We start from the raw sequence: 26308 nt of genomic DNA on the forward strand, positions 1-26308 counted from the left end.
CCATAACAGGGTTTCCACAGGCCTTGAAAGTCATTGAAGGTCAAGGAAATTAAAATTGGTCAGAGAAAGTCAGAGAATTTGTTTTTATAATGTCGTGAGTCAGTGGATTTTTGTGAATTTCACTAAGAGTCAGTGAAAAATATGAATATTGGATGATCGTTCCAATAAAGGTTAACTGAGGGACATTACTTTCCTTCTTTAAAATGCTATCATCTGAATGTGACCCTTTCTTGAGGAAATATCAAACCTCAAGTACACTTGCTCGTTATTTATTCTCAGAATTACAGAATCTGATCAAGAATGTAATGGAACAATTTGTAAAACGAAATGCAATGCCTATCACAGTTGAGAAGCTCCTTTGTCTTGGTTTAAATTATGAAGAAAATCTGCGTGGATTAAGAAATGTAGATATTGGATTTCAAACTAAGAAATCTCATAGAGAAGTGACTGCATCTGAAGCTGAAATCCTTCAATTCAGAATAGAATACCAGCAGATATTAAGAAGAATGACAGGAAAGATACTTGAGCAATGCCCTTTAAAATATAAACCTGTTGAAGGGTTATCCTCCTTGAACCCAATTATTATTTTCAAACAACCAGATCAAAGAAAAGTAAGATTTAACATTGATTAAAGTTCTCGTTAACACTTTGTTAAAAACACATTGTGTAGATTGTGTAGTGTAAATTTTAAGATTTAACCTTTTATTGGGTATTCTCTATGATAAAAACAAAGTTACAGAAAGGAAAAGCTCACTATACTTCCATGTGCACCAAAGCACATTGTGTTTTGGAAGAAAAGTTCAAAGAGTTTTTGGAAAAGTTTCTAGACATATCTCAACGACTTGATGACTTTTTTTCCTTCAATTCTCGGCAGTCAAAAATATCTAGAGCTGTGGCACATTGTGAAATTGTGTCTAATATTTCCACATGGTAATGCAACAGTTGAGAGTGGTTTCTTAGTTAATAATAGTCTTCCTGTTGAAAACCTACATGAAGGAAGTATTGTTTCATAGAGGAAAGTATATGATGCAATTAGACACTATGGATCTATACAGAAGGTCCCCATAACACAAGAATTTTCGAAGACACTATGAAGAGTATCTTCAAAGAACTTACAATCAGATTGAAGAAGATAAAAGAAGAGCTGAAAAATGAAACGTACAAAAGGAAATAAAGATACTGGAGGGAAAAATAAAAATTATTAGATTAGAGAAGCAAAAGGAAGAAGAAGCTATTGCAGCTCATATTAACTTATTGCAGAAGAAAACAAGAGACTACAAAGTGAACAGAACTATGCTAATATTAGTTATAAAATTTATAGCTTGTATAATTTTATATTAGGTATGTTCTTTTTTTTTTTTTTTTTAATTTCTGGTCATAACTCATTACTAATGTTACTGATTATAGCTTAGTTTCATAGTTTTCCCTAATTTAATTTTTTATCATTAACAATGACTGTATGTTTTCATTGTATCTTACTGATGATACAATTACATCAACTTTGTTAATTTATTTTTCCTGTATCCAGAAAAAATTTTATTTTATGTTTTATATTTAAATATAAATAAAAACTACAAAAAAGTAAGGTTAAAGATAAGAATAAAGGATAGAGCTGGATGGCTATGGGGATGGTGGAGGCCGTTTAATTTTTTTAGCACGAAAAAGTTTATGTAAGCGTATATGCATTGGTCAGGGAAATGCTGGAAAATTAGTCTTGAAAGTCAGGGAAATTAATTTCCTTATTTCTATGGAAACCCTGCATAAGTATACTTATTTATCCCAAAATCCAGATTATTTCTGGATTCTCGTTCTCCATATGTGGATACATTGATTGTCACGATGTAAACAGAAGTGTGACTCATCTGTGAATAGAACTGAATACCTTTGTTATGGGCCCCAATTTCGATGGCCTTCGACCCATTCTCTCCGGCCTCTCCGAGCTGCTGTAAGAGGAACATGTCTCCTCGGTCATTGGGCACAATGTCTAATATCATGTAAACCAGGTGTTCCCAACCTGGGGGGGCGTGTAACAGTCTTAGGGGGGACATGGAACGATTTGTTATTAGTACATTTTAATACATATAAATACTAATATATATATATATATATATATATATATATATATATATATATATAGGTTATATTTTATAAGTGCATTCTTTTGTAATCTTAACAAGAATTGTCACATTAAGTTCCCATCTATTTCTTTTTATCTCACAAGCTTTCGTTTTCCAGTTGAATTTCTTCCATCTTTTTTCTTAGCTCTGCCATGCTCTCCTTCATTGCCATTAGGTCTTGTTTCACTGTACTGTACTCCATTTCACTATTATGCACATTTATTCATCGGTTTAACACAGGTCAACGCCTCAGCTACTTGTTACTATCCCCTGACTTGCACAAATCGAACCGACTTCCTCTCCAACTTGCTTAAGACTGTCTAAAGAAATACCATAGATATATTTTAAATATTAAAATAAAAATTATAGAGCAATATAAATATTAATTAGTCAGTGCAGACAAATTTACGACATTTTTCGTGACATACTGAGTTCAATGAGTTACATGAAAATACCTATTTTTTATAATTGAATCAGTCATTTTAGAAAGGACTCTAGTCCATTTTTGATAGGATGCTGTTGTATTCGTCATACTTGAATACACCTTAGAAAAGACATTATTTCATGGATTTATTAAGATGTACAAAAACTGAACACTTTTCAAAGTGTCCCATTCCTGAAATAAGGCCATTTTTATGGAGATTTGATTGGGGTTGTGATTTCGGACTAGAGTCCTTTCTAAAATGACTGATTCAATTGTCAATGATAATGTCATGCAGATTATAAAAATTATAACTATTTATATACGTATAAATAATAGTTCTCACATGCAAAACATGTTACAGAGCAAGTAAAAACAGAAATTCCTGGCGCTGGAGATGATACTGGTAGCCTACCTGAAATTTTAGGAACACATCATTGAAGGAAATAGATATAGTGACGATGATAATATATCTCCGGTTTTAAGGCATCGAAATCCCCATAGTACAAAACCAATTGATGAGCACTCTGCCAAAATTTCATATCTCACGACTCTGTCATTTGCTTACATTAGAGAAGATCTAAATTATGAAATAACAGATAGGCTATAGGAAAATTCTATACTAGGAAGGGCTTTGAAGTGGCTGCAGTGTATCTATCAGAGCTTAAATTAATCGTATCTGTATACACCACGTTGATTCTGTTAAAAATATGTTTTTAACAGTGTAGAAGAGCTTCTCTTATATTTATAGATAAATTTCAAAGATAAAATTATAATTTCTGGAGATTTTAATCTAGACATATCCAAAAATACAAATACTGTATTACAAAACAGTTTACAACTATATTGAGGTCTTATAACTTTACTCTTGACGAAGGGGTTTTCTCTAAGTGCTTAAAATAACTAAAATTATACCAGTTTATAAAAAAAAATCTCTAGCTATAGCCAATACCCTTATTTCCCATATTGGCAAAAAATTGTACAGCCTTGCATACTGGAACAACTATATGAATATTTTCAGGGAAACGACTTATTAACATTATCTCAGTTTGAGTTTAAATCAGTAATCAGCATAGTATTAGAGGGATTTAAATAGAAAAACAATACAAAATTTAGTGAATAGGTTTTGTGACTGATGTGATGTGAATTAAGTTAGTGCCAAATGTTATTAATATAATATAGTACGTAAGTTCTAATCCAGCGAAGCATCATGAGTTTGCGGGTGCGAACAGTGGCAGTAGTGGGGTGGGGGACCTGATGCTGGTCGACCAACAGAAACACCAGGAACTTTTGCTGGGACTAACTGTACCTACTATTGTGTAGTTGTATGATATCGGAAAACCAAGTGTTTTTAAACATTATTTTATACGATTATTTTTTAACATCCTTCTTACGCAGATGTCAAGTGCATTGGTAGATTTTCCATAGTTTAAAACATGTAACTTATCTTCGCTGTTTCAATCTACAAAATGTAGTTTCTAATAAATTGCAAATTGTACAATTATCCGGATATAAACACGTCATATATACAAACTATACAAAGTACTCTACACAATCACTAGATTCACTAATAGTACACTATCCAATATAATAATTATATTTATAATGTGCTATACACGCTAAGAACGAAAGAAAACTTTCTACAATATACGTACGCTTTCCAGCCTTGGACATGACTTGAATTCCAACATCCCATAACTTTCACCTGGGCGTCGGCAGCCAGGCTATTGTTCTCTATTAAGGGCTGCTGAGGAAGGAAGGTTTCCTTCAGGCTAGTGCAAGTGCCCAGCAATCTTTTCAATATTCTTGAAAGGTATTGAACAGTCTGCATTACTACATCACGTTACCATGGCAACCAAGCTGTTAATGAAAATACGAGTAAAGTTCGTCTTCCATTCACTACCTTACATAACAGTCATAGCAAGTGATTTAAACTAAATCCCACTTAACTGGTAATACTACTAGACAACGTTCAGAACAGATGGATGAAAGTAGGCCTACTCATCAGTGCTGGGATAAAATGAAAGTTGTTATTTTTACTAATGGAAATTAAGTAAATAATCAGTAAAAATAAAATATTTGCTTAGCAAATACATGGGTCATTCAGTAATTATGGCAACAATGTTTGTATGTGGCGTTATCAGTGGTAAATGATGCAAGCTGATAACAGTGAGAAAGAAGAGCATCTGATGTGAGTTTGAAGACAATAATCTCATTTATAATATATTTGTAGTGAGTTTAATTTGTAGACTGTTATCTGTAGTGCTCTAAAATGTTTAGCAAATACGAATAAAGATGCTTCATTAAAATTGAGATTGCAAAAGCAAGAATGTTCCACAATGCCATACATCATTACTGGAAGCTTGTGGTAGAGAGACTTCACCATACTACAGTATACCGTGGCTAAGTGGACACATGCATTTCGCAATGGGAGGGAAGATGTTCATAAAAAATGTGGAGCTGGCAGACCGCAATCGCCAAGAGATGATGTGCATGTGAACACTGTAAGAGCACTGCTGGAAGAACACCGTTGTTGGATTTGTACTGAACTAGCAAGAGAAGTTGAAATTACTCCTGATATGATGAGGAAAATCTGCACTCGGTAGGTTCCACACAATCTTAAAGAGGAAAACATGTGGCAGAGAATGGAAACAGCGAGATTTCACTTAGAACCCTATGGACATGAAGACGAGTGTTTCCTTCGACATATCATATCTTTAGATGAAACTTGGGTTCGATGCTACCAACCAGAATTGAAGAGACAATCAAATGAGTGGCGACACAATGATTCTCCACAGCCAAAAAAGTATCAGCAAGAACAGGATCCACTTAAAATCATGTTCATTGTTGCTTATGATTTTGACGCTGTCCTTGTCACTCATTCAGTTCCTGCGGGAAATCATGTGAATGATGCATATTACAGTTACTTTCTGGAACACCATTTACGATCAGCTATGCATCGTAAACTGAATTCTCATCTTATTGTGCTACATGATGGTGCTCGCTCTCACATAGCTGCCCCTGTGGTTAATTTACTTCGCAGGTGGAACTGGGAAATTCCGGAGCATCCTCCATACTCCCCAAATATGAGCCCATGTGATTTTGACCTTTTCGTGAAAATGAAATTACCACTTAGAGGAGTTCACTTTAGAATCAGACAGCCAATTATAGCAGTAGTAGAGCAGTCTGTTCGAAGATTAGTACAACAAGACGCTGTGGATGGCATCCGTCGTCTCCCTGAGGTGTGGAGGCAGGTTCTTCATGTTGGAGGAGATTACTTCTGAGCACTGCAACAATATGACTGTTCCAAAAATGTTTTCTTTGTTGTTAATTCAAATGTTGCCACTAATTGTTGAATGACCCCTGTATAAACAGGTGAAAAGACATTCAACTATTTCACCTGAAAAGCTGCCACTGTTATATAAGTTTCCTGCTCATGTACACTATATCAATACAATTAACTGATCCTCAGCAAACTGTAAAGAATATAGTATATTATTAGTTTCTCCTGTTTCTATAATCATACCCTCACGTTTTCCAATCTTAACTTTACAAAATGAATTTGCATATAAATTTTGTAATTGCATTTATAACAATGCGAGTAGATTTTAATGTATACCCTATTTTTTTCTAAGAAAATACTATTGTGTGTGTTCTCTAAATTAAGAAACAACAAATGTAATGGTTGTCCTCTACTTTCTTTTCAATCAGTTGTCTTAGACAAAATATATGATCAATTTTATTGTTAATCTTCCAGCTCTAAAAACTGCTTGCTCTCCTACCTCTCTTTGTTTATATACTTTATCCAAAACATGTTTAATTATTTTTTCCTATAAACACTTAAAGTACTTGTCACTCTTATAACCCCATAGTTCTTGCATTCCATCTTTTCTTCCTTTTTATACATTCCTGAGATGTATCCAATTTTTCATTCGTCTGGAACATCTCCATTGAGACATTTCTGAAACAAGTTGCTTAATTGCTCATATAGCTTGTCTGTGCCATATTTTATTAGTTCTGCTGTAATTTCACCAATCGTACTAGCTGTCTTATATTTAAGAGATTTAGCTGCCATTATAACCAACTCTTTTTCCACATTGTCGCTTTGGTGGTGAAGGGTCCTATCTCACAATTAACAAGTTTTGAGTTATAGCCGTTCGAAGTTTCTGTGTAATTGAAGAAACTTTAAATTTAATCCTACCTAGAGTTTTGTTGGAATTGAAGGTCTCTTTAGAACCCTATAAGGTTTCAAGCATTGCCATTAACATTACATTGTGAATGAATCTAAGTTAATTAGAACTATTCACAAATAAGTAAATTGTGGAATAGGACTTTTCATAATATTAGCATTTTTCAAAATTCTAATGAAAAAATGCTTAGAACTTTTAGTCAATATAAAATTTAGACTTTCTGGACTCCGAAAATAGCCATAACAGTAAATGTTACTGTCTCCGATTTCATTTTTAGTTTCTTAATCTTTGTTCAATTATTCCTTCCTGTACTCTGTTTTACAATTCATTTTGTTTTCAGATAAATCTAGTTCAATATAATAAAAGTTTCAAGTTCAATCTATAAGATTTATCTATTTTGCAGATGTTTATTTGCTATAACATTGTATATGGAATATTAATGTTTTCGCCTTTTCGGCATCATCAGAATTGTTAAGAAACACGAAATCTAAACCTTGAACAAAATAGTAATATGCATGACAAAATGACTTTCATGAGTCATAACTACATAAAACTCATGAAAGCCCATTTTGTCATGCATATTACTATGTACATTTGAATTTGTTCAAGGTTTAGATTTAGTGTTTCTTAACAATATCTGATGATGCCGAAAAGGCGAAAACGTTAATATTCCATATACAATGTTATAGCAAATAAACATTTGCAAAATAGATAAATCCTATAGATTGAACTTGAAACTTTTATTATACTGTACTCTATTGTTCAAATATTCCTTTCTCTACTCTGTTAGCAGATCTCTAAAATATGATTTCCAAGATTGAAGAGATATGTAGTTAATATGTTGTTTTAATTAGAATTTGTTGTCAAACCTTTTAATATTTTTGAAGCCTCTGTGCTTCTTTCCCATCCAGTAAATGTTTGTACCCTTAAAGATGCCCTTTTGCTTGGGCACAGGTTCAATTTCCACTTGGACTGTTTTCCTGGTTGAGTTTTTTCCGAGGTTTTCTCCAACTGTAAGGCGAATGTCATGTAATCTATGGCGAATCTCGGCCTCATCTCGCCAAATACCATCTCTTTATCACCAATCCTATCGGCGCTAAATAACCAAGTATTTGATATAGTGTTGTTAAATAACCAACTTAAAAAACACACACGTCTTTTCCCAACTTCTTTGTTTTTCTTATCAAACTTCACGTCTGAATTTAGCATATATCACTTTAAATTCTACTTCATCTTGAATATTGTAACAATTTTATATATTTAATTTTTTTAACTTTCACATCCTTTCCAATTTCCCCACTCTAATAAAAAAAACTTCTTTTGAGTATTACCACAAGTTTTATTTCTCCTACGGCTTCTTCAATCGCAATTTATATCTTTTGAGTTACCGGTATATAGGCCTACTTGTAATGATCCTCTGTGCTGTTGAAAGTCCTTTAATTTCTCATCTAACTTCTTTTGATACATAAATTTCGTATTATCATCTTCTAAACTATTTAAATTGTCTGTCTCCATTGTTATACTGTCTTCTTTGCTGGCATTATTATTTTTATTTTTCCCCTGAAAGGGAATTTATGTTAAAATTTAAGAAGTAATGGTCCCAAATGGTACTGTCTCTGTATGCTCTTACGTCTTGAATCTTCAATTGTGTACTTTGTTCAGCTATAATGTAATCAGTTATTGACTTCTATTGTAATGAGTCCCAATGCCACGTGAATTCATGTATATTTTTATGTTGATAAAAACCATTAACATTTTTGAGCATGTACTGTTCACATAGTTCTATTAATCTCGCTCCATTTTAATTTATTACAGCTTCTCCAAACGGTTCAGCAACTTCATTGCCTACTTGTTTTCCTATTCTACTGGTGAAATCTGGCTCATCATTAGCCAAACGGCTAGTGTGTCGGTTTTCCACTCTAGTAACATAGGTTTCAGTCCTGGTGAGTCCAACTAGAATTTGTGGAAGGCAAAGACTATGTTTGGTGTTTGGTAGTAGATTTTCGCGAGATACTCCCGTGTTCCCTATCACCTGCCTACCATTATGCATTAAGGGAAACGCCTATGGCCAGCTAAAAAAATCTATAATTTTGCTGCGTCGCCCACAGATGGGGATGCTTAGGTGAATGATGGAAGTCAATTGGCCACCATTAAGTTAAAAAAGAAAACTGTTGATCTCCAACCATAATTAATTTCGAAATATGTATTATATGATTTTAAGTGTTCTCGTAGGCTTCCGCGGCTGGTGTACATGGTGTGTGGATAAGCTTCAGGGCTTCTACCGTGTTGTCTTGGTGTTAGTGGCTGACGTTTCGACCGCTGTGTTGTGGTCATCTTCAGAGCAGTTGTTGGATAAGGAAATAGTCTGCCAGCTCGTATATATATATATATATATATATATATATATATATATATATATATTAGTCTCGATGGGGGGAGTACTTGCGGTGATAAGTCGTAGGTTCTCCTTCTGGCATCTGATTGGTCCTACGTTGTCCAATCCAGTTGAGGTCTGTATGAAGGGGAGTATTCATATTAAATACTAGCCCTCATAAGGCTGAAAGAGTGACCTTGATACCGTGCCCGACTTTCTTGTGTTAAATTCTATCGTACCTGGTTTACATGTTTCGACCTGTTATTGGTCTTCTTCAGAACTGCACAATTAATTCCCTGGAATATCTTATTTCTTCTATTACCATTTTCACTTTGGTATAAAATGAATTTTTCTGATGGAGACTTTACTAATTGCATATGTACTTGAAATAGTAACTTTTTTCTATTTAAGTTCATATTGATTTTAATATTTTCATCAATAGTCTCCCAATTAGTTATACTTAACATAACATAATCGACAAACATCTTAACATAATCGACAAATAACAATTTAAGATCATTCATTACAGGTCGGGGTAAATAATATAATATAATGTTGGTATAATATGACGTGATATAACACAGTGCGTATATTTTATCTTTCCACACTTTCAACATTATCTTTGAAAAGTTAAGCATTTTTTAGCACTTTCACAATTTTATTTCAAGTTTAAAAAACTGTCTATTCTACAGTTTATCTCGCGTCTTCTTGACTCATGTCATAACTGAACACTGTGGATTTCCGCTTCCACTCTTCTTCTGCAAGTGGAAAAATAAAATGTATGTCCTGTATAATATAATACCGTATAATCGTTCAGCATATAATGCTGGTGTACGGAAAAGTAGCCTGGTTCCATATATAGTAAATGCAGAATAATATAAATAGAATAAATATAGAAGTGAAGTGCTGGAATGACTCACCATCATAGAAGACGTTGAAAGTGGGCCCCTGTAGCATCAGCAGAATGTATAGAAATATAAATAGTGTCCTAATTCACTGTTAATGGATGGGATCGCTACAGTGTGGCGCTTGTGTACTTTTGGGCTATTGAAAAACTTAATTAATGATTATGACATTCTTGTTGCTTACACTAATGCGCGCTATTATTGTAAGTTTTTTCTTGCCAGTAATGGAAAAATGGGAAAAATGTTTCCATAACATAATAATAATATTAATAATACTTACAAATTACTTTTAAGGAACCCGGAGGTTCATTGCTGCCCTCACGTAAGCCCACCATTGGTGCCTATCTTGAGCAAAATTTCTTATATTGGGGTTCCGCAACAAGCTCTTTTTTTACAGTGATCGGTTATTAGCTCTTCGCCCAACCCCAAAGCCGGAAGACCACCCCTTATTGGCTGTTCGCAACGAACATGTTTCTTACAGTGTTACATCCATATCTGCAATGTTTTGGACCGAATTATATTGGGCTTGAACTGTAGGTCTACTATAAATTATAGCTAATAGGGCATAACTTAAAACAATCTCCCTCTTTTTCTCTCTCGTACACAAACACATGCATACATTAATAAAACTACGTAACAGTGCTAACAGAAACTTCCTATATGAAGCTTACCTTCCTGAAGAAAATAATTGACCATACTGCTGCCATCTTTGTAGTTATCAGTACACTAGTTCATATATTTAAATACACACTGTCACTCGGAATTATACATACAATAGTCATACAAGTGGTTCTTCATGAATGAGGAGTAACACAAAGAAAAATACTGTCACTACTCATCAGAAACTGTTTTTGTGTTGAGTTCATTCAATTCCTACAGTGTGAATTTTCTGTTTTCCTTTTTTCATGTATTTGTCAACAACCACACCACAGATAGACACTGAATAATATCACTTTCCAAATATAGAACCATTAAGTTTGACAATCGATTGTGTCATTGTTGACCGAAGCCAGTTGTTTATTCTGCGCATTGTTAAGAAAGTTCTTTCGCATGTTGCGCTGTTTGAAGGCAACGTTAATGCTATTTTAATCAGGAGATTAACATTTGGAAAAACATCAGCTGTTATTTTATCCAGAAACCCTCCTTTGCTAAGTACCGATACAACAGTATGTCAATTATCTTAAATAAATACTACCGATTTTTTAAAATACGATCCTTGTGTGAACTGAAAATCTGTGTGATTATTGATCCTTTAGAATGTTTCATATTAGTCCATTTCTTAACTGAAAAATTAGATGAACTTATCGCGTGTTTACTTAGTTTTTCTGATATTTCCTTCCAGTTCCAAATGCCCTTTTTGGTAAATACACATTCTTTACAGAACTCGAAAACTGTCTACAAGGAAAACAAAATACAGCATCTTTCTTCACATTGTACTTTTAACTATTCATATTTACTATACCATGAAGTTGTAAAACTTCTCTTAACATTGGCATATTCACTTTGAGGAAACTCCGAGAGGACAGGTCTAGAAGGGCCACTAACAAGATCGCCAAGATCAGAAATATCTATTTCACTGACTGCATGGTCACTATTCTAGCATTAGCATCAGTAGTGGTAGTGATTGCTGATGTTGCAACTGGCGCATCTTCAACACTAGTTAACCCCTTTTAGATTTTTGTACATTCACAAAGAATGAATGAATGACTCGCAAACTCATTGTGCCGAAATCTCTCGCACAACAGGCAATCATAATAATGATGAATTGACATTGACAGTACAAAGTCACAGTTCTGTTTTCGTTGTGCATTGTTGTCACTGATCGGTATTTTTATAACATATTCATAACAATAAATTGAAAGTAAAATTGTAACAAAATATACTGACAATTTTACATTTAATTTTTCTGTTTATTTCAGAAAGCAAGATATCATATGAAATGTAAATTATAATTATTTTTATCCAATCTTGCCTTTAAGTTTATATATTATACAAGGATCACTTTTCTTTTTTCTGTATTGTTGTGCAATATTTCTCCAAGTAGCGGCCTGAACACCTGCAAACTTCTAACGCATGAGTACAGGCTGTTACAAATGAAACATTACAGTGCTTCCATTCCTCAAATGAGGTATAGAAATTCTTACACATTCAGAAATTTAAAATAAATATTATAGTCCAAACACATGATCTGAAGACATTAATTCGTCAATTTAAACACAGAAACTTAATCATAAACAAAAGCAAGAAAAATCTTTTGAATTCAATATTTTCTAACGTTAATAGAAATAAAAAATAGTTCATACAAGTTTGGAAGGGCAGTGCCTCCTCAGGCCCCTCCCATAACTCCGCCTATGATGCCGATCCTTCTTACAGCCTGGGAAATCAAGTAACCTGCAGGATTAACAAGAGTAAGGAGTGATTTCCTCGTGCTTACGTCCTTGTGTGTGCGATCAGCCATGGTAGAACTTAGTATGATGACAGACATGTGCTGCTCCTTACATGCGTGCACAGCCATTTACACAATTACCAACAATATTGCAATCAACTAAAACTGACCGAAACGCAATATATTATAAATTTTGTATTGAAAAAAAATTGATACTATAAAGCAATAAGGATGAAAACAAAATGTTGATTTAAACTCATTATCGAATGTAATAATGAAATGTTATAAAACATCCGCATCAAGGAGGATTCGAATCTGTGTACTCTTAGCTATCAGCACTCCGTACTTTACCACGGAGCTAACGCAACATGTAGCAACATCACTGAGTTAATACTTTATATTGCAATTCAGGCTAACTACATGTCAAAGAGTAGATTTCAGTCTACAGAGAACCTGGCACACAGCTGAGTAGGACTTCGAAATCTGACTTCGAGAGTACAAATCTGTGATTGCTGGAGTCCTGACGCACAGCAGTCACATGATATGGGTTCAAAGGTAGGATCTTTAACACACGTGATATGTCCTCCTGCTTATGTATGACTGCTGCGCCAATTTACATGTTGACTTCTTCAGACGACTTTGCGTAATCCTTCAGTGAATGTCAAAATTTCATCAATAACTTCCAGTGTGCAAACTGAAGGGGCATTATGCACAGATCTCATAGCACACCACTTCTTAACCAATATTTATATGGCTATTTTCGCCAGTTGGCTTCTACCCAGTAACTTGTACTCAAATATTTTTCTTAATCGAATCTGTTCTCACATACACCTCCACAATTGCCACTCTTTCCTCTATCAGGTATGTCATTTTGCACAACGTGGATACAAACTGATGCAGGGAAATGCTGAAGACTGTCGATTATTTCATTCATTCAATATCACAATTGCTTGTTCAAAGAGGAGGCGAGTTATTGTTTGTGTGATACAATATAATATTATTATAATATACCAAAAGGATTCAGATTGTAATTACCTAGAAATTTGTTAAATATGACCAATGAAATTCCGTAATAACTACAAAAATGATCTTAAAATTTAAGCTGGCAATTAATCACAGCAACTCTTACCTTAGCTATGAAATCACTACATCGCCTTCCAGTGTAATTCTATACTACTACCACCACCACCACCACTTTTACTACTACTACTACTACTACTACTACTACTACTACTACTACTACTACTATTATGCACTGTACTCTTGTACTACCTTCAACTCCCAATTCAGTGGCATATTTTTTCATGTCACTGTGATTGTTCACGACAATAGCTCTCCACAATCGACAGAGGGGCTGCCGCACACTAGAAGGCAAGTACTCGTAAAGTCCATGGTCCAGCAGAACTATCTGTGCTGTCCCACTCGCAGATTTCCTCACCAACACTAAACATTAATTTCATTAATTTATAGCAGGAACAGACTAAAAACCGAGTTAATAACAAGAGTTAGCAAATAAATTGAAAACTGCTCTTTTCTTTATATGCGTGATCAGAAGTAGATTTCTGGGTATTCCATGTCATGGAATTTAATGTTAAATTCCAGGACATGGTGGAATACCCAAAAGTCTATTTCTGATATTCTTTTCTTTGTTACTTTATGTCACAATTTTAAGAATTGCTAACACAAGAATTAGCCACAATAAAAATTTTTGGTAGGAAGGAAAAGGAGAAGAAAGATAAACATGATAAGATGATGATAATAATGATAAAGAGTACGATGATGATTCTTATTTGATGGTGATGATGATTGTGACTGTGGTAGTAGTATTAGTGATACTGTGATGATGATGATGATGATGATGATGATACTGTTAGAATCAAATCTTTCATTACCTACTATGTTACAATATTTACTACTGCTTATGAAAGACCACCTCATTTTCATTGAAGAATTTTCAAAAGCATTATAAAACTGAGAAATGTTTCTTGGATCTATCCCTACCGGAAGATCAGATTGTGGAACTATTGTTCCGGAGATGTTCGATGTAAGACTTATTCTCATGAAAAAGTAGATTATTTAGCATAGTCCAGGTGCACCATAAGGAGGCAGTCTATGTTACCTCAACAGAAAGGAGTAATGAGCATGGAGGGTGGAGGCGATATTGGTGAATCGTTGTTTCCTACACCACTGATCCAATGTTCTGGTAGGGAATCATTATGCTTCAGTAAGGGCACAGTGCCGTGGATTGTGACACCTGTAGTTCCCTACTAGCCCCCTTTGTGGCCTTGTTACAACTGCATTCGTACACAGCTCGTATCCTGTTAACTGTCTCTTCTGAAGTCTGTGGATGGCCCAGGCTTTTCTCAGGACACAGACAGCCATTGGTTTCAAATTGCCTCACCCAACGTGCAATGCAGTTTCTATCTGGTGCATCCTTAGGAAATTTAGTCCTAAAGTTTCACTGTAGTGTCACACTAGCCCCCTCGTTCATTCAAATTTCATGAAGCAAAACGCTTTCTCTTGCTTCAATGTCGCCATTTTGTGTAGCACTATACTACAACTCTGGTGGTGATGACATGAACTAACAAATAAGCGAACAATAATGTGAAACCTGTCGCCTTCATTATTTTAAATAACTGACCACATCATTTTTGTTATTCTTGCTACAGATTTTTATTTTTGCACTGTTCTTTTTGAATCATCTTGTATAAAAGGACAACTTTGATTTGAATTTTAAATTTTTTCCACTTAAGGCAATCAGGAGTTCTAAATGCTAAATTTAAAAATTGTCGATTTTCAGTTAATTAAAATTGGGAAAACATAGTTTAAGATAAACAATTTTTTTAAACTCTCCTTAGTTCATGATTAAAAAGGAAAATATTTTTCTGGGTTCATTCACACGAGATTTTTCGAATAAAAAATATATGATCTTTTTTTACCAGTATTACAGTAGTTAACATCATATTCAGTATTGATATCTATTGTATTAATTAATAGCATTTCCTTTATAAAAGTTAACATACTTTACATGTTGTTTGGAACTGCATAGAACCCACGCTCTCTTACATTCTTGAAGTTCAACTACATCTTCTGGAAAACCATGAGGAACATTTCTGTCCCTTCCAAAATTACAATTCGGCTCTGATTCATCTGATTAATTGCAAGACTAAAACTATTAAATAAATTCGTGGAAATTAAAAATAACTGAAATGATAGTTTCTCTTTCACTACTCCAGGGCAGAGGCGTCCATATATGCAATGTAAGAAGCGCTTACAATTTACAAAGACAAACTTTTAAAATTAAAAATCCGAAATATTTTCTTAATTTCGTTTCTTAAAATTTCCTTTCATTACTGCCAGTGCTTGCTTTAATCTAGCTAGCTTATCACTTCAGATAACAAATAACAATAAGATTCTTTGCTAAACACTTCCGTTATCTCCACATAATAGCTCTGGACAGTTGAACATGAGTTACTTTTCTGTTGGACATTCTGAAACCACCAAACCTTCAAATCAATGCAAATGTGTAAGGCTACTTCATTTTTCCAGAAACTTTGCTGATATACTGGATACTCACCTTGAACATTCAATTTTTTTTCGGGATTATCTAGTGATATCCAAAGTGATTGCACTGATTCAAATTCACAAGTGCTGAAAATGGAAATTAAAACAGAGATCAATGACGTCCCATTTATAGAACTTATACCGGTAATGGACGAAATTACTGATATTACGGTACTTCAAAGGAATATCAATGTGAAAACAAACCTAGTCAGTGCTGCAGTTATGTCTGGAAAGCATGGAGACATATTGGCTTAGGTTGTAGCTAAATTTAATCATGCCTTATTTGTCCACTGCTAGGCACATAAATCTGCTGCTCTGAACAAAGTACACATGTACTCAAGCAGCTTCTAAAATACAAATTTCAGTAATTATAGCTAACCTCTGGTTGAAGACAGCATGATAAAAAGAAAATGCACATGAAATGAATCTGGTTTCAAAAAATTTAATAGATCAAGAAAGAATGCAAAAGATTTTTTTGTACACCCAGAGTTAATTTAATTGTTTCATTTAAACGAACCATACTTATGTCCTTGATCAAAAAGTGAAGAAGAAATTTCCACCTCACAAGGTGGAACTACAAGGGTAGTCTACTATTGAAACTGTACCTGAACACAAAAACGATATTTTACGTCTCTTTCAATGATGACAGAAGATGGAGATGAATGGGATAGCAAAAGACATGATGCTGCAAGAAGATTTCACAGTTCTCTTCAGGACTTCCACTTAATTTTCTACTATATTTGTTCAGTTTTATTCTTCCTCATAATAACTGCATCTTTCGAATATTACACATATTATCACATAGGATAGCGAAGTGAATTGAAGGCTCTCAAAAGCTTTCATATCACCTAAACAATGTAACTACTCGTTTCGAATTGATGATAGTACATCAAAGAGTAGGGAAATGTCTCTTTACTAGATAATTGACACTATAAAAGAGAAAATAAAGCAGAAGATTTCATGTATTGAGCACAAAAGGTGATAGACGAAATTAACAGTTTCTGCAAAACTTGGGACGTGAAAGTTACCTGTAATGAAAAGAAATCTTAAAGTTTTAATTTGCAAAAGGGGAAAATTCATAGGTAGTAAGAAAGAAAAATGGTTCGTGAATAAGATTCCTATTGATTGCATTTTCAGATTCACTTATCTGGGTATCTGGGAGTAGTAATAGACAGCAGAGGAAATTGGAAGTGACAAAATTAAATAGCATTGAATAAAGAGAAAAATGCGCTATAAGTAGCAGATATATGCTTAAACAAATGGCCGAATATTGGGGTGAAGACATTTCTTAATGTATCTATAATGAACCGGTCGAATAAAAATATTGCATAATGTGGAGATTTCGCATAGTGGTTGTCTAGCAGAAACATCAATAAATTGAGAGATAAATTTTGCAACAAATGTTTGAGCATACCGAAGAAGGCTTCAAACCTGCCAGCTATATTGAAGATGGAGATCGACAGTAGTTTGGGAATTATTCTAGAGAGGAAAATCAAATATTTATGCAAAGGATAATTCATCGATCGTGAAAAAAAATGTAATATAATTTAAACAAACTTTCCTTAAAATAAGGGTTGCCATGAAAGACAAAGTATACCAAATATACAAGTATTAGTGAATGCGTACAATTTTATGAAAACCTTTCCGTGAGAAATATAATTATTATTGTTGTGCTATTAATATATTTTATAGCTGTGATTTCTCAAAAGATAGATTGGATATTTTAGAGCTGTCAAAGAAACAGTCTTTGCCAAAGAGGATTCAAAATTGAACTCTTTTGCAGAAATTAATACATTTTTTTTGTAATCGTGCTTCTAGCACCCACTAATAATCCAATAATTTCAATAGTTCGTAACTTACACATATTTAAATAATAAGGAACAGTTGGACCATAAATTTGATTCTTCTCATTGTTGACATCTTCTGGTTGAGTTGTATTCAATTCAAAGCAGATAGTAGAATCTATTATATAGCCTGTTGTGTTGTTAAAGGCTAATATATCAACCCTCCAACAGCTTCCTGTTTCGGATAGACCCTGGATTTCTTCATTGTTGTATATCCCTTGTCTCGAAGAGCTTGAGCGAGTGTGGACCTGATTTTGTGATGCCTGGCATTGCATAATGTCTCACCATGCAGGCAGAATCCAAGAACGTGAGCAAGAGTTTCTATCTCGTTGAAGCAGTGGCGACAACAGTTACTGTCCATGGATCTGCCCAGAATAGCACGTACAGCCGCAACATTACCGACCATCCCTCCATTGACTGAAGCTCAGTCCTTCATGATGAGTGATCCACCAGTTTGTGACAGAATGTTCCGCGAAAAGGGAAACTCCTTTCCTTTCTTGAGAAAGTGCGCTCCATTTCTGAAATTCTAGATCTCTTAGTGTAACTCTCACTTCCCTTGAATCAAGAAATCCATCTCGTATGTTAAATTTAGTCTGGTTAAGCAGTGTTTTGCTTTCATCTATTGAGCTTCTGGTATTTAGAATATTGGGGTTATTAATTTGTTGCAGAACTGCTTCCCATTGAGATCTGAAAAGTCCCAAGCCTTTAAATTTTCTGGGGCTATAAACCATGTTGTGAGGAACATCAACAGGGAGTTGTAAAATTTCCTTTAAAGTGCATTTTATCATTTTGTCAGAGTCTTCTAGAAATTTTTGGGGAATCTGACGAAGAGGAATAGTTTGAAAAAGATAGCTGAGTGTAGGACAAATCGAAGCATTTAAGATAGAGAATTTCTGATCAGCTTGGAGAAGCGGTGAAGATGCAAGTAATTCCAAATTTTGATGTAATGTTTACATAGGTGTCAGAGGATTAAATGCAATCTCATTTTCATAATTAACACCTAAATATCGGATTGTGTGACCGGTGGATGTGTATGAAAGACACTAATTGGAAGTCGAATTAGTTGAAAGAGCTTGAATTGGAAATAAACAGATTAGGCCTGAATTGGCTGTGAAGAGACCTAGGGACATTAAACACTAAAACTATTGGAAGAATGGTAAAAGAAAGGGCAAACGAAATTTCGAGATAGAATATTTTTCGTAATATAAAGGACCTATGGTTACTGAAATAGTATAGGGAGATCATAGCGATTTGGGAACAGGAAGAGTATATTAGGATAAATTCAACGGAAGAAAGAATGGAAATGGCATGGTGAAGATTAGGAATTTGGAGACTGAAGAATAAGAAAGGAAATGTAGAGAAAGATAAATGTCCCTTTAGTGGATAACTTGAAGACTTAATTCATATAGCTCTAAATTGTTCAGTACCCGGTACAAATGATTTGAGAAATTTTTGCCTGGATACAAAATTCTTGAACATCAATGCTAAAGTTGCATATAAAAAATTAATGGTCTCCTAAACACTAGCAATCAAAATAAATTAGGGAAATTCCTCTTGGAATTAAAATTAGATTGGAAGAGAAGGTAAAAGCTTTGACTGAAATGTAGTAATAATAATAATAATATGATTATAAATACTGATAAATCTAACGTTCTCGCCTTTCGTGCAAAATATCCTGTACAGAGTGAAATATGTTTACAAAATAAATTGTTAGAAAAAGTGAACGCCTTTACATATTTAAGATCCAAGCTATCTTTTTTTTTTTTTTTTTTTTTTGAAGAACTTGATTTGCCAGATAAAATTATCAAGTACAACAGAACTATGGGAATAATTAATAATGATTGATTAAATGGCGATCTTACTCATGTTAATTATGTAAGCATGTGTGGCTTACAGCTGTTTCGGTGTTGCTTGACACCATCCTCAGCCTCGGAGCAACACTGAGACAGCTGTAAGCCACACATGCTTACATAATTAACACGAGTAAGATGGCTATTTAATCAGTTATTTATATTCAAGTGTTAAAAGTAGTGTACGAAAGATTCAACATGAATTAATAATGTACTGACGCCATCTTTGGTGCAAATGCATACTAGAATATGACTTTACAAAATGTTAGCAAAACCTGTGTTGTTACAGATGTGAAGCGTGGACAATAAGGAAGAATGAAGAAAGCAGATTAACAGCTTATTAGATGAAGTTCCTGAGAAAAGCAGCAGGGTATACAAAAAAAATAGACCCTAAGAGGAATGAGGATATTATAAGAATTAAAAGTAGCACCTATAATGCACTACATTCAGGAATATCAAGTTCAACCACTTATATCAGTTGTCCCCGAATAGAACACCAAAAGTCATTACTACTATCAACCAGCTGGTAAAAGATCACTAGGTCGACCAAGAAAAAGATGAAAGGAAAAATTATTCTCCATTGAGGTCGTAACAGGCCAAAAGACCTAATACTTGCAAGGATGATGATGATGATGATGATGATGATGATAATAAAATAATAATGATAACAATAGCAATAACATAATAATTAGTACTACTACTACTACTACTACTACTACTACTACTATTATTATTATTATTATTATTATTATTATTATTATTACTACTACTACTACTACTACTACTACTACTACTACTACTACTATTATTATTATTATAGCCTTTTTGTTTCTTTTGCTAATTGTGGGTACCGGTATTTGACTTTTCGTCATTCACCCATATGAAGCAAGTGTAGACCAATAATTTACCGACAGAGTCATTGCCAGGGTGCACTATAGGCGACTGGTCAACACCACACCCGCGGTGAGAAGATGATGGACATTTGTTGGAATGTCACAGGAGAACCAGAGCTCCTGGAGAAAACCCCTGTGTTATCTAGACCACAGTCTTGGCTCAACACAAGTTATAAATCGGAAGTACATTGGGGATCGAACATGGGTCCACAGAATTATAAGTCCAGTGCTCTAGCCACTAGACAACCATGACGGTGTAATAATAATAATAATAATAATAATAATAATAATAATAATAATAATAATAATAATAATAATAATGGCTTTATTTAACCTGGCAGAGTTAAGGCCTTAAGGCCTTCTCTTACACTCAACCAGGATAGCTATAAGAATAATAATAATAGTATTGATAATAATAATAGCAACAAAAATAATACTAATAATAGTAGTAGTAATAATAATAATAATAATAGTAATAGTAAAAATAATTATAATAATGAGAATAATAATCATAGCATAACAAAGAAATGGATTACAAGAGTTCAGCTTTTACATTACAGGTTGGAAGGGATTCTGCTGTGAAAAAAGTTAGAGAAACACTGGTGTAGGTTATTCTGCATCGAAGGCAGCCAGAGTGATTACAGTCCCTTAGTCAACTGTTAAAGAGATGGGCTAAACTTTTTCTCGAGAATGGTGAAGTTGCGAATCGTCCAATTCCAGGTCAGCCGCACACCTCTACAAACAAAAAAGGACTCCATGTTATTGAGAAAAGTTGAAAACACTATCCCTTTAGAACTGTCTCTGAACTCAAGATGGAGTCCAATTTTCCCAGTTTTCCACACACTGTAAGGAGGTGTTTTAGAGAGCATGGCATCAGATGTCATCAAGTTGTGAGGAACGAACATTTGAAGATGAATCATATTGTAGACTGTTTAGCGTGTGCTACTCTCCAACTGGACTTTGATTAGAGAAATGTCATTTTCTCCATCGAGGTAATTGTCTCAAGTAGCAACAATGGTCCTACTTTAGCTTATTGTATGGATGACCACTGATAAGATGAATGATTTGTGATATGATTTAAAAGGTTGGGTCCCATAGCATCGTGTGTTGGAGGTGTATGTTATACGATGGGGCAGGATTTCTGGAACGCATTCGTGATCGGTTCAGAGCAGAAGTCTACAGACACATTCTGGCAAATGTAAGACTAATTCGTGGGTACTCGTGTAAAGGGGGTTAACTATAATTTGTCTAAACTGGAATAAGTACAGATTTGAACTATCCACAATTACTTCTCTCTTGTGTTAAAGGGGTTAAGTTATTATTCCATTTATGATGCAGTTACAGTGCTCCATATTTTTTGACAAAGGGGTTTTGTTCAGTACTAAAGGAGAGAAGTTTACATACCTTGCAATTCGACTTAGTCCCCTTTACACGAGCACCCGTGAATTGATCTCTTCCATCCCAGCATAATATCCAGAAGGAACACTTTTTTTCCAGCAGGATGACCAGCTGGTACATACTGCCAACCGGATTCAAGGATGGTTTACGAGTAGGCCTGATGTCGATCTGGTCGACTGGCCTCCAAATTCACCTGATAAATGAATTCGATTGAAAATTTGTGGACTAGAATCAAATGGATCCTATAGCTATAATTGGGCAGAACAACCACTCGTTCGCACAGCTGACAAATTGTGGAACAGAGTTTTAGTTAGATGCGTGTGAGGAGGTGGCCACAAGTGTAGACTTATTTCATAATCTTGGCGACTCCATGACGCGCAAAATGTTGACGCAGGTGATTTGTGGACGAGATACTAGTCCCTACCATATGCCTTTTTTCTTTATATATTTATTTGTTTGTTTATTTATATTTGATGTGCTTCTAGTTTTTTCAGAAAGTGAAACATCTACCTATTATTTTTGTTTATATAGACCAGATCTTGCCTAGTAACAGTTCACAGGTGATGGGCAATAATATTTTTTATAAGACAGGCATAACGAAGTTTATTAACAAATGCCATTTAACATTTAAAATAAATCAATTAAAAACTAAAATAAAATAAAAGAAAAATTACTCTACAGGAAGGTGAACTCACAACTTACGATACTGGTACAGGAAGCAGACATGTTACCTTATGCAACACATACCTCTTCGTTTACACGTGTGAACTGCGTGTTAGAACTGTATTTCTAAAGACCAAGAGTCAGTCCATTCTTTTTGCTGTGAAGTGTACATTTTTTTTTTAAATTAAAAGTCAGATGATATAATGTAAATTATCAATATTAGATCATCAATTTCTCCATGGCTTAGACTGTTCTGTCTTCAGAAATTTGAAGCATAGTTTGGTCCTTCCAATGCATCTTGGGGCGTCATCTGAATCGTCTGCCTGTTGGCTTGTAATTAAGTATTTTGTTTGGCATCCTGTGTGGGGACATTATTTCTATATGTCGAAACCAATTTGTTCTGTATGTTATAATTTTTGTTGCAAAATTTTCTACATTAATTTTTGTCTAATCTTTACATTTCTTTTGTGGCAAAAAGGGTATGGTCAACTAAAGGTCAGAGTTAAGCTGCTTCAATTCCTCTTAGCTGAGCAATTGTCATCGTCCAAGTTTCAGATCTATACAAAAATTCTGGTAAAGCAATGTTTTGTAAAATTTTAATATTGGATCTGGTCTAACTTTTTGAAGCAATGTTCCTTTCATTGTTTCTAAAGGCTGAAGAAATTTTGCCAATTTATTTTTTATGTCTCTGGAAGTAATGTAAGAGGGGTTGCAACCAAGGTAGTCAAAGGAAGTTACTTGTTCTGTTATTTGATTAATTATTACAATTTTAATTCTGATTGAGTTTGATCCATAAAGCCAATACTAACTTTATTATATCTATAGAGGTTTTTAAATTACGTTCATTTGCATTGAACCATAATTTGTAAACTTCCCTTTGTAGGTTATTTTCAGAATCTGCTAATACTGTCTGGTCATCTTTCAATATTAGATTAGACTACATTTAAATTGGATTAACATCAGAACAAGCCATGCTTTTGCTTTACTTACCATTTCCAGGATGAGGGTCAGCATGAACAAATCCAGTATGAAATATCTGTTCAGAAAATGCCTGAAAGAGCTTATTGTCAATGTCTGCCAAAGAAAAACCTTGCTTTCTCAGTGATCCAACTTCATTCACCTTAATACCTTCCACGAACTCAGTTGTGAGAACTCTCTATAATGAGAAAAAATCATTATAATTTCTACTCATCAATAGAAGTAAATTGTATCTCTAAATGCAACAGACTATAATTACCTTTGTACATAAATCCCACAGAACTTGTGGAACATACACAAAACGGAACTTGTTGAGATCTCTGGCACAACGCTCTGAATTCTTGCCTTCATTCATGAAGTCCAGCTCCTGTTCCAGTGTCTCTCTCATGTCCTGTAAACAAACAAATGTGTCATCATCAGCGAACTCACCAAAATTTAAATAAACGTATTTTTTTCACACTGAAAAAATCTGAACAGACTTACGCTTCAGCAATCCATACAAATCTGAATGAACACATCACTTGGTATAACATTTCAGTTTCAAGCCAACCAAACGTGTATGGACATATGCTACAGTAGAGCCAAAAGCGGAGATAGAACGTTTCCTTGGAGGAGAGGGAAGAGGCACAATAGAATGATAAAATAAGCTAATTCATAAATGCACATTCTTATCATCTGCATACGAATGCTCCCACATGCATAAAAGAGACAAATGCAACCTTTTTACGGAAGAGGTATCTGAAGGCTTGCACTGCTGCAGTCTGAGGTTTATTGTGCTTACAATTTCTGTTATGTGAAATATATTTGTCGCCAAACATTAGCGCTCTTATGTGAATAAGCCTATAGTATGCTACACCATGAACTTAACCTGGACTATGGTAATGATTACAATGACATTTGAATAAATGATGGCCAAATTAGTCCGAAAGTTACCCAGCAATTCTGCTTCAATTAGTTAAGGAAAACCTCGGAAAAAACCGCAATCAGGTAACTTGTCCGAACCGAGATTTGAACCCAAGCCCGCTCGTTTCACAGTAAGACATGCTAACTGTTATTCCTCAGTGGTGGGCAATACATACGTGCCTATACATACACAATGAAAAAATAAATATTCATTTTGTCCTCTGAAACTATACCTTGCTTAGCTAAGTAGAGCAAAATGTAGATTATATCAAATAAATATTGCTGATGCTTCATTAACAAGATCCTAAAATCCTTGTGTGAACTAGAGAGCTGTACCATGACTGATTCTGTGGGATACTTCATATTTGTTCATTTCCCCATTTGTTATCACTTGTATGATCACATCCACACCTGTGGAGTAACGGCTAGCACATCTGGCCACGAAACCAGGTGGCCTGGGTTCAATTCCCACTCGGGACAGTTACCTGGTTGAGGTTTTCTTCCGCGGTTTTCCCTCAACCCAATATGAGCAAATTCTGGGTAACTTTTGGTGTTGGACCCCGGACTCATTTCTTGCATTTTAATGATTGTAGCTTAACGTATTGTTCGACATTTTTTTCCTAATTTTTTTATATCCTCATAAACCTCAAGAACATTTTAAGGTTGTTCGCAAATTTTGGAGGCAAAACATAGTTGATCTTTATAAAAATTTCTTGTATACTGGGTGATTCATAGCAATTTTTTAGATTTTATAAATTTATAGCTTACTGACAGATGTTTTTGCAAGTCAATATCTCTATTAACACTGCAAAGTCAACGGACAGACAAAGCAGAAAATAAAGTAGAAAACATAGGATGTAATTAGTCTTGGAAGGCTGCAGCATTTAAAGGACATAAATGCAGACCATTGTTACCTATTCATTATTTAAATGTACGTACACTTTCAAAATGTTGTCTTAAGCAGATCCCTGTATCTGTGATTTAGTTTAAATCACATAACATCATAGGATAAAGCTATTTCCAGTTCATAAAAAATATTGTATGGCTATTTCACTTTAAAATTGCTTACTGATGTGTTATGAATACCTGCAGGACCCATTCAAAATCGAAATTGGGATGCATCCAGGCAGCCATTTTAAGCAGCAACTTGATGGTGGACACATCTCCGCTGAAACGGTCTTGAAGGTCTATGTACTGAACCTTCACAGCTACGTCCTTCCCATCTTTTGTCTGGGCACGGTAAACCTATGACAGATAAGCACAAATGATGGTTCTGGTACAGTCAGATGTTATAATCTGTTTTAAAATTATCGTGCATGTTGCGATATAATGCCTTGAATATTTAATATTGTGAAATCTGGCTTTAAGTAGTTATCTTATGAAATGGTCATCATCAGAAAATGTATGTTTTTTACTTTCTCTATACCAGTGGTTCACAATCAGCTAAGGACTGCACATCCTCTGTTTTTCAGAAATCAAGCCATTGACTCCCTCCTTTTGGAAATTTAGTTACCTATGGAAGCAGTTTTTTAGGAAAATGTGGGCTAACCCTTAATAATTAAAAACAGACCCTAAAATGAAAGTAAAAATGAATTAGTTGGAGAAAGGGAGATCATTTATTTACTAAATTAAATTATTCATATAACCTAAATATCTGTTGATTATGCGACAATTTGTCTCAGGGAATTCGTACAAGTACTTTTCGTCCCATGTATTTCATACCAAGCACAATTGGTACTGTTAACAAATTCGATACAGACTGTTCGTCCTGGATAATGTGTACCATGAAAACATTTGTCCCAAGCAATAAGTACCAAGGAAG

The 26308-nt window shown here is 34.4% G+C and overlaps 1 protein-coding gene across 1 annotated transcript in view; it reads right to left on the bottom strand.

Moving 5' to 3' along the window:
* Adck5 (aarF domain containing kinase 5) overlaps positions 1 to 26308 on the bottom strand; it is an 86161-nt gene that overhangs the window by 24427 nt on the left and 35426 nt on the right. Inside the window, exons 6-9 of the mRNA XM_069818315.1 lie at positions 25573 to 25731; positions 23843 to 23974; positions 23596 to 23761; positions 13666 to 13836 (exon numbers count right to left, since the gene is read on the bottom strand). Coding sequence (XP_069674416.1) covers positions 13666 to 13836; positions 23596 to 23761; positions 23843 to 23974; positions 25573 to 25731 — 628 coding nt within the window. The remainder of the gene's footprint in view (positions 1 to 13665; positions 13837 to 23595; positions 23762 to 23842; positions 23975 to 25572; positions 25732 to 26308) is intronic.

The sequence above is a fragment of the Periplaneta americana genome, chromosome 2 (genome assembly GCF_040183065.1).
Source record: "Periplaneta americana isolate PAMFEO1 chromosome 2, P.americana_PAMFEO1_priV1, whole genome shotgun sequence".
Lineage (NCBI taxonomy): Eukaryota > Metazoa > Arthropoda > Insecta > Blattodea > Blattidae > Periplaneta > Periplaneta americana.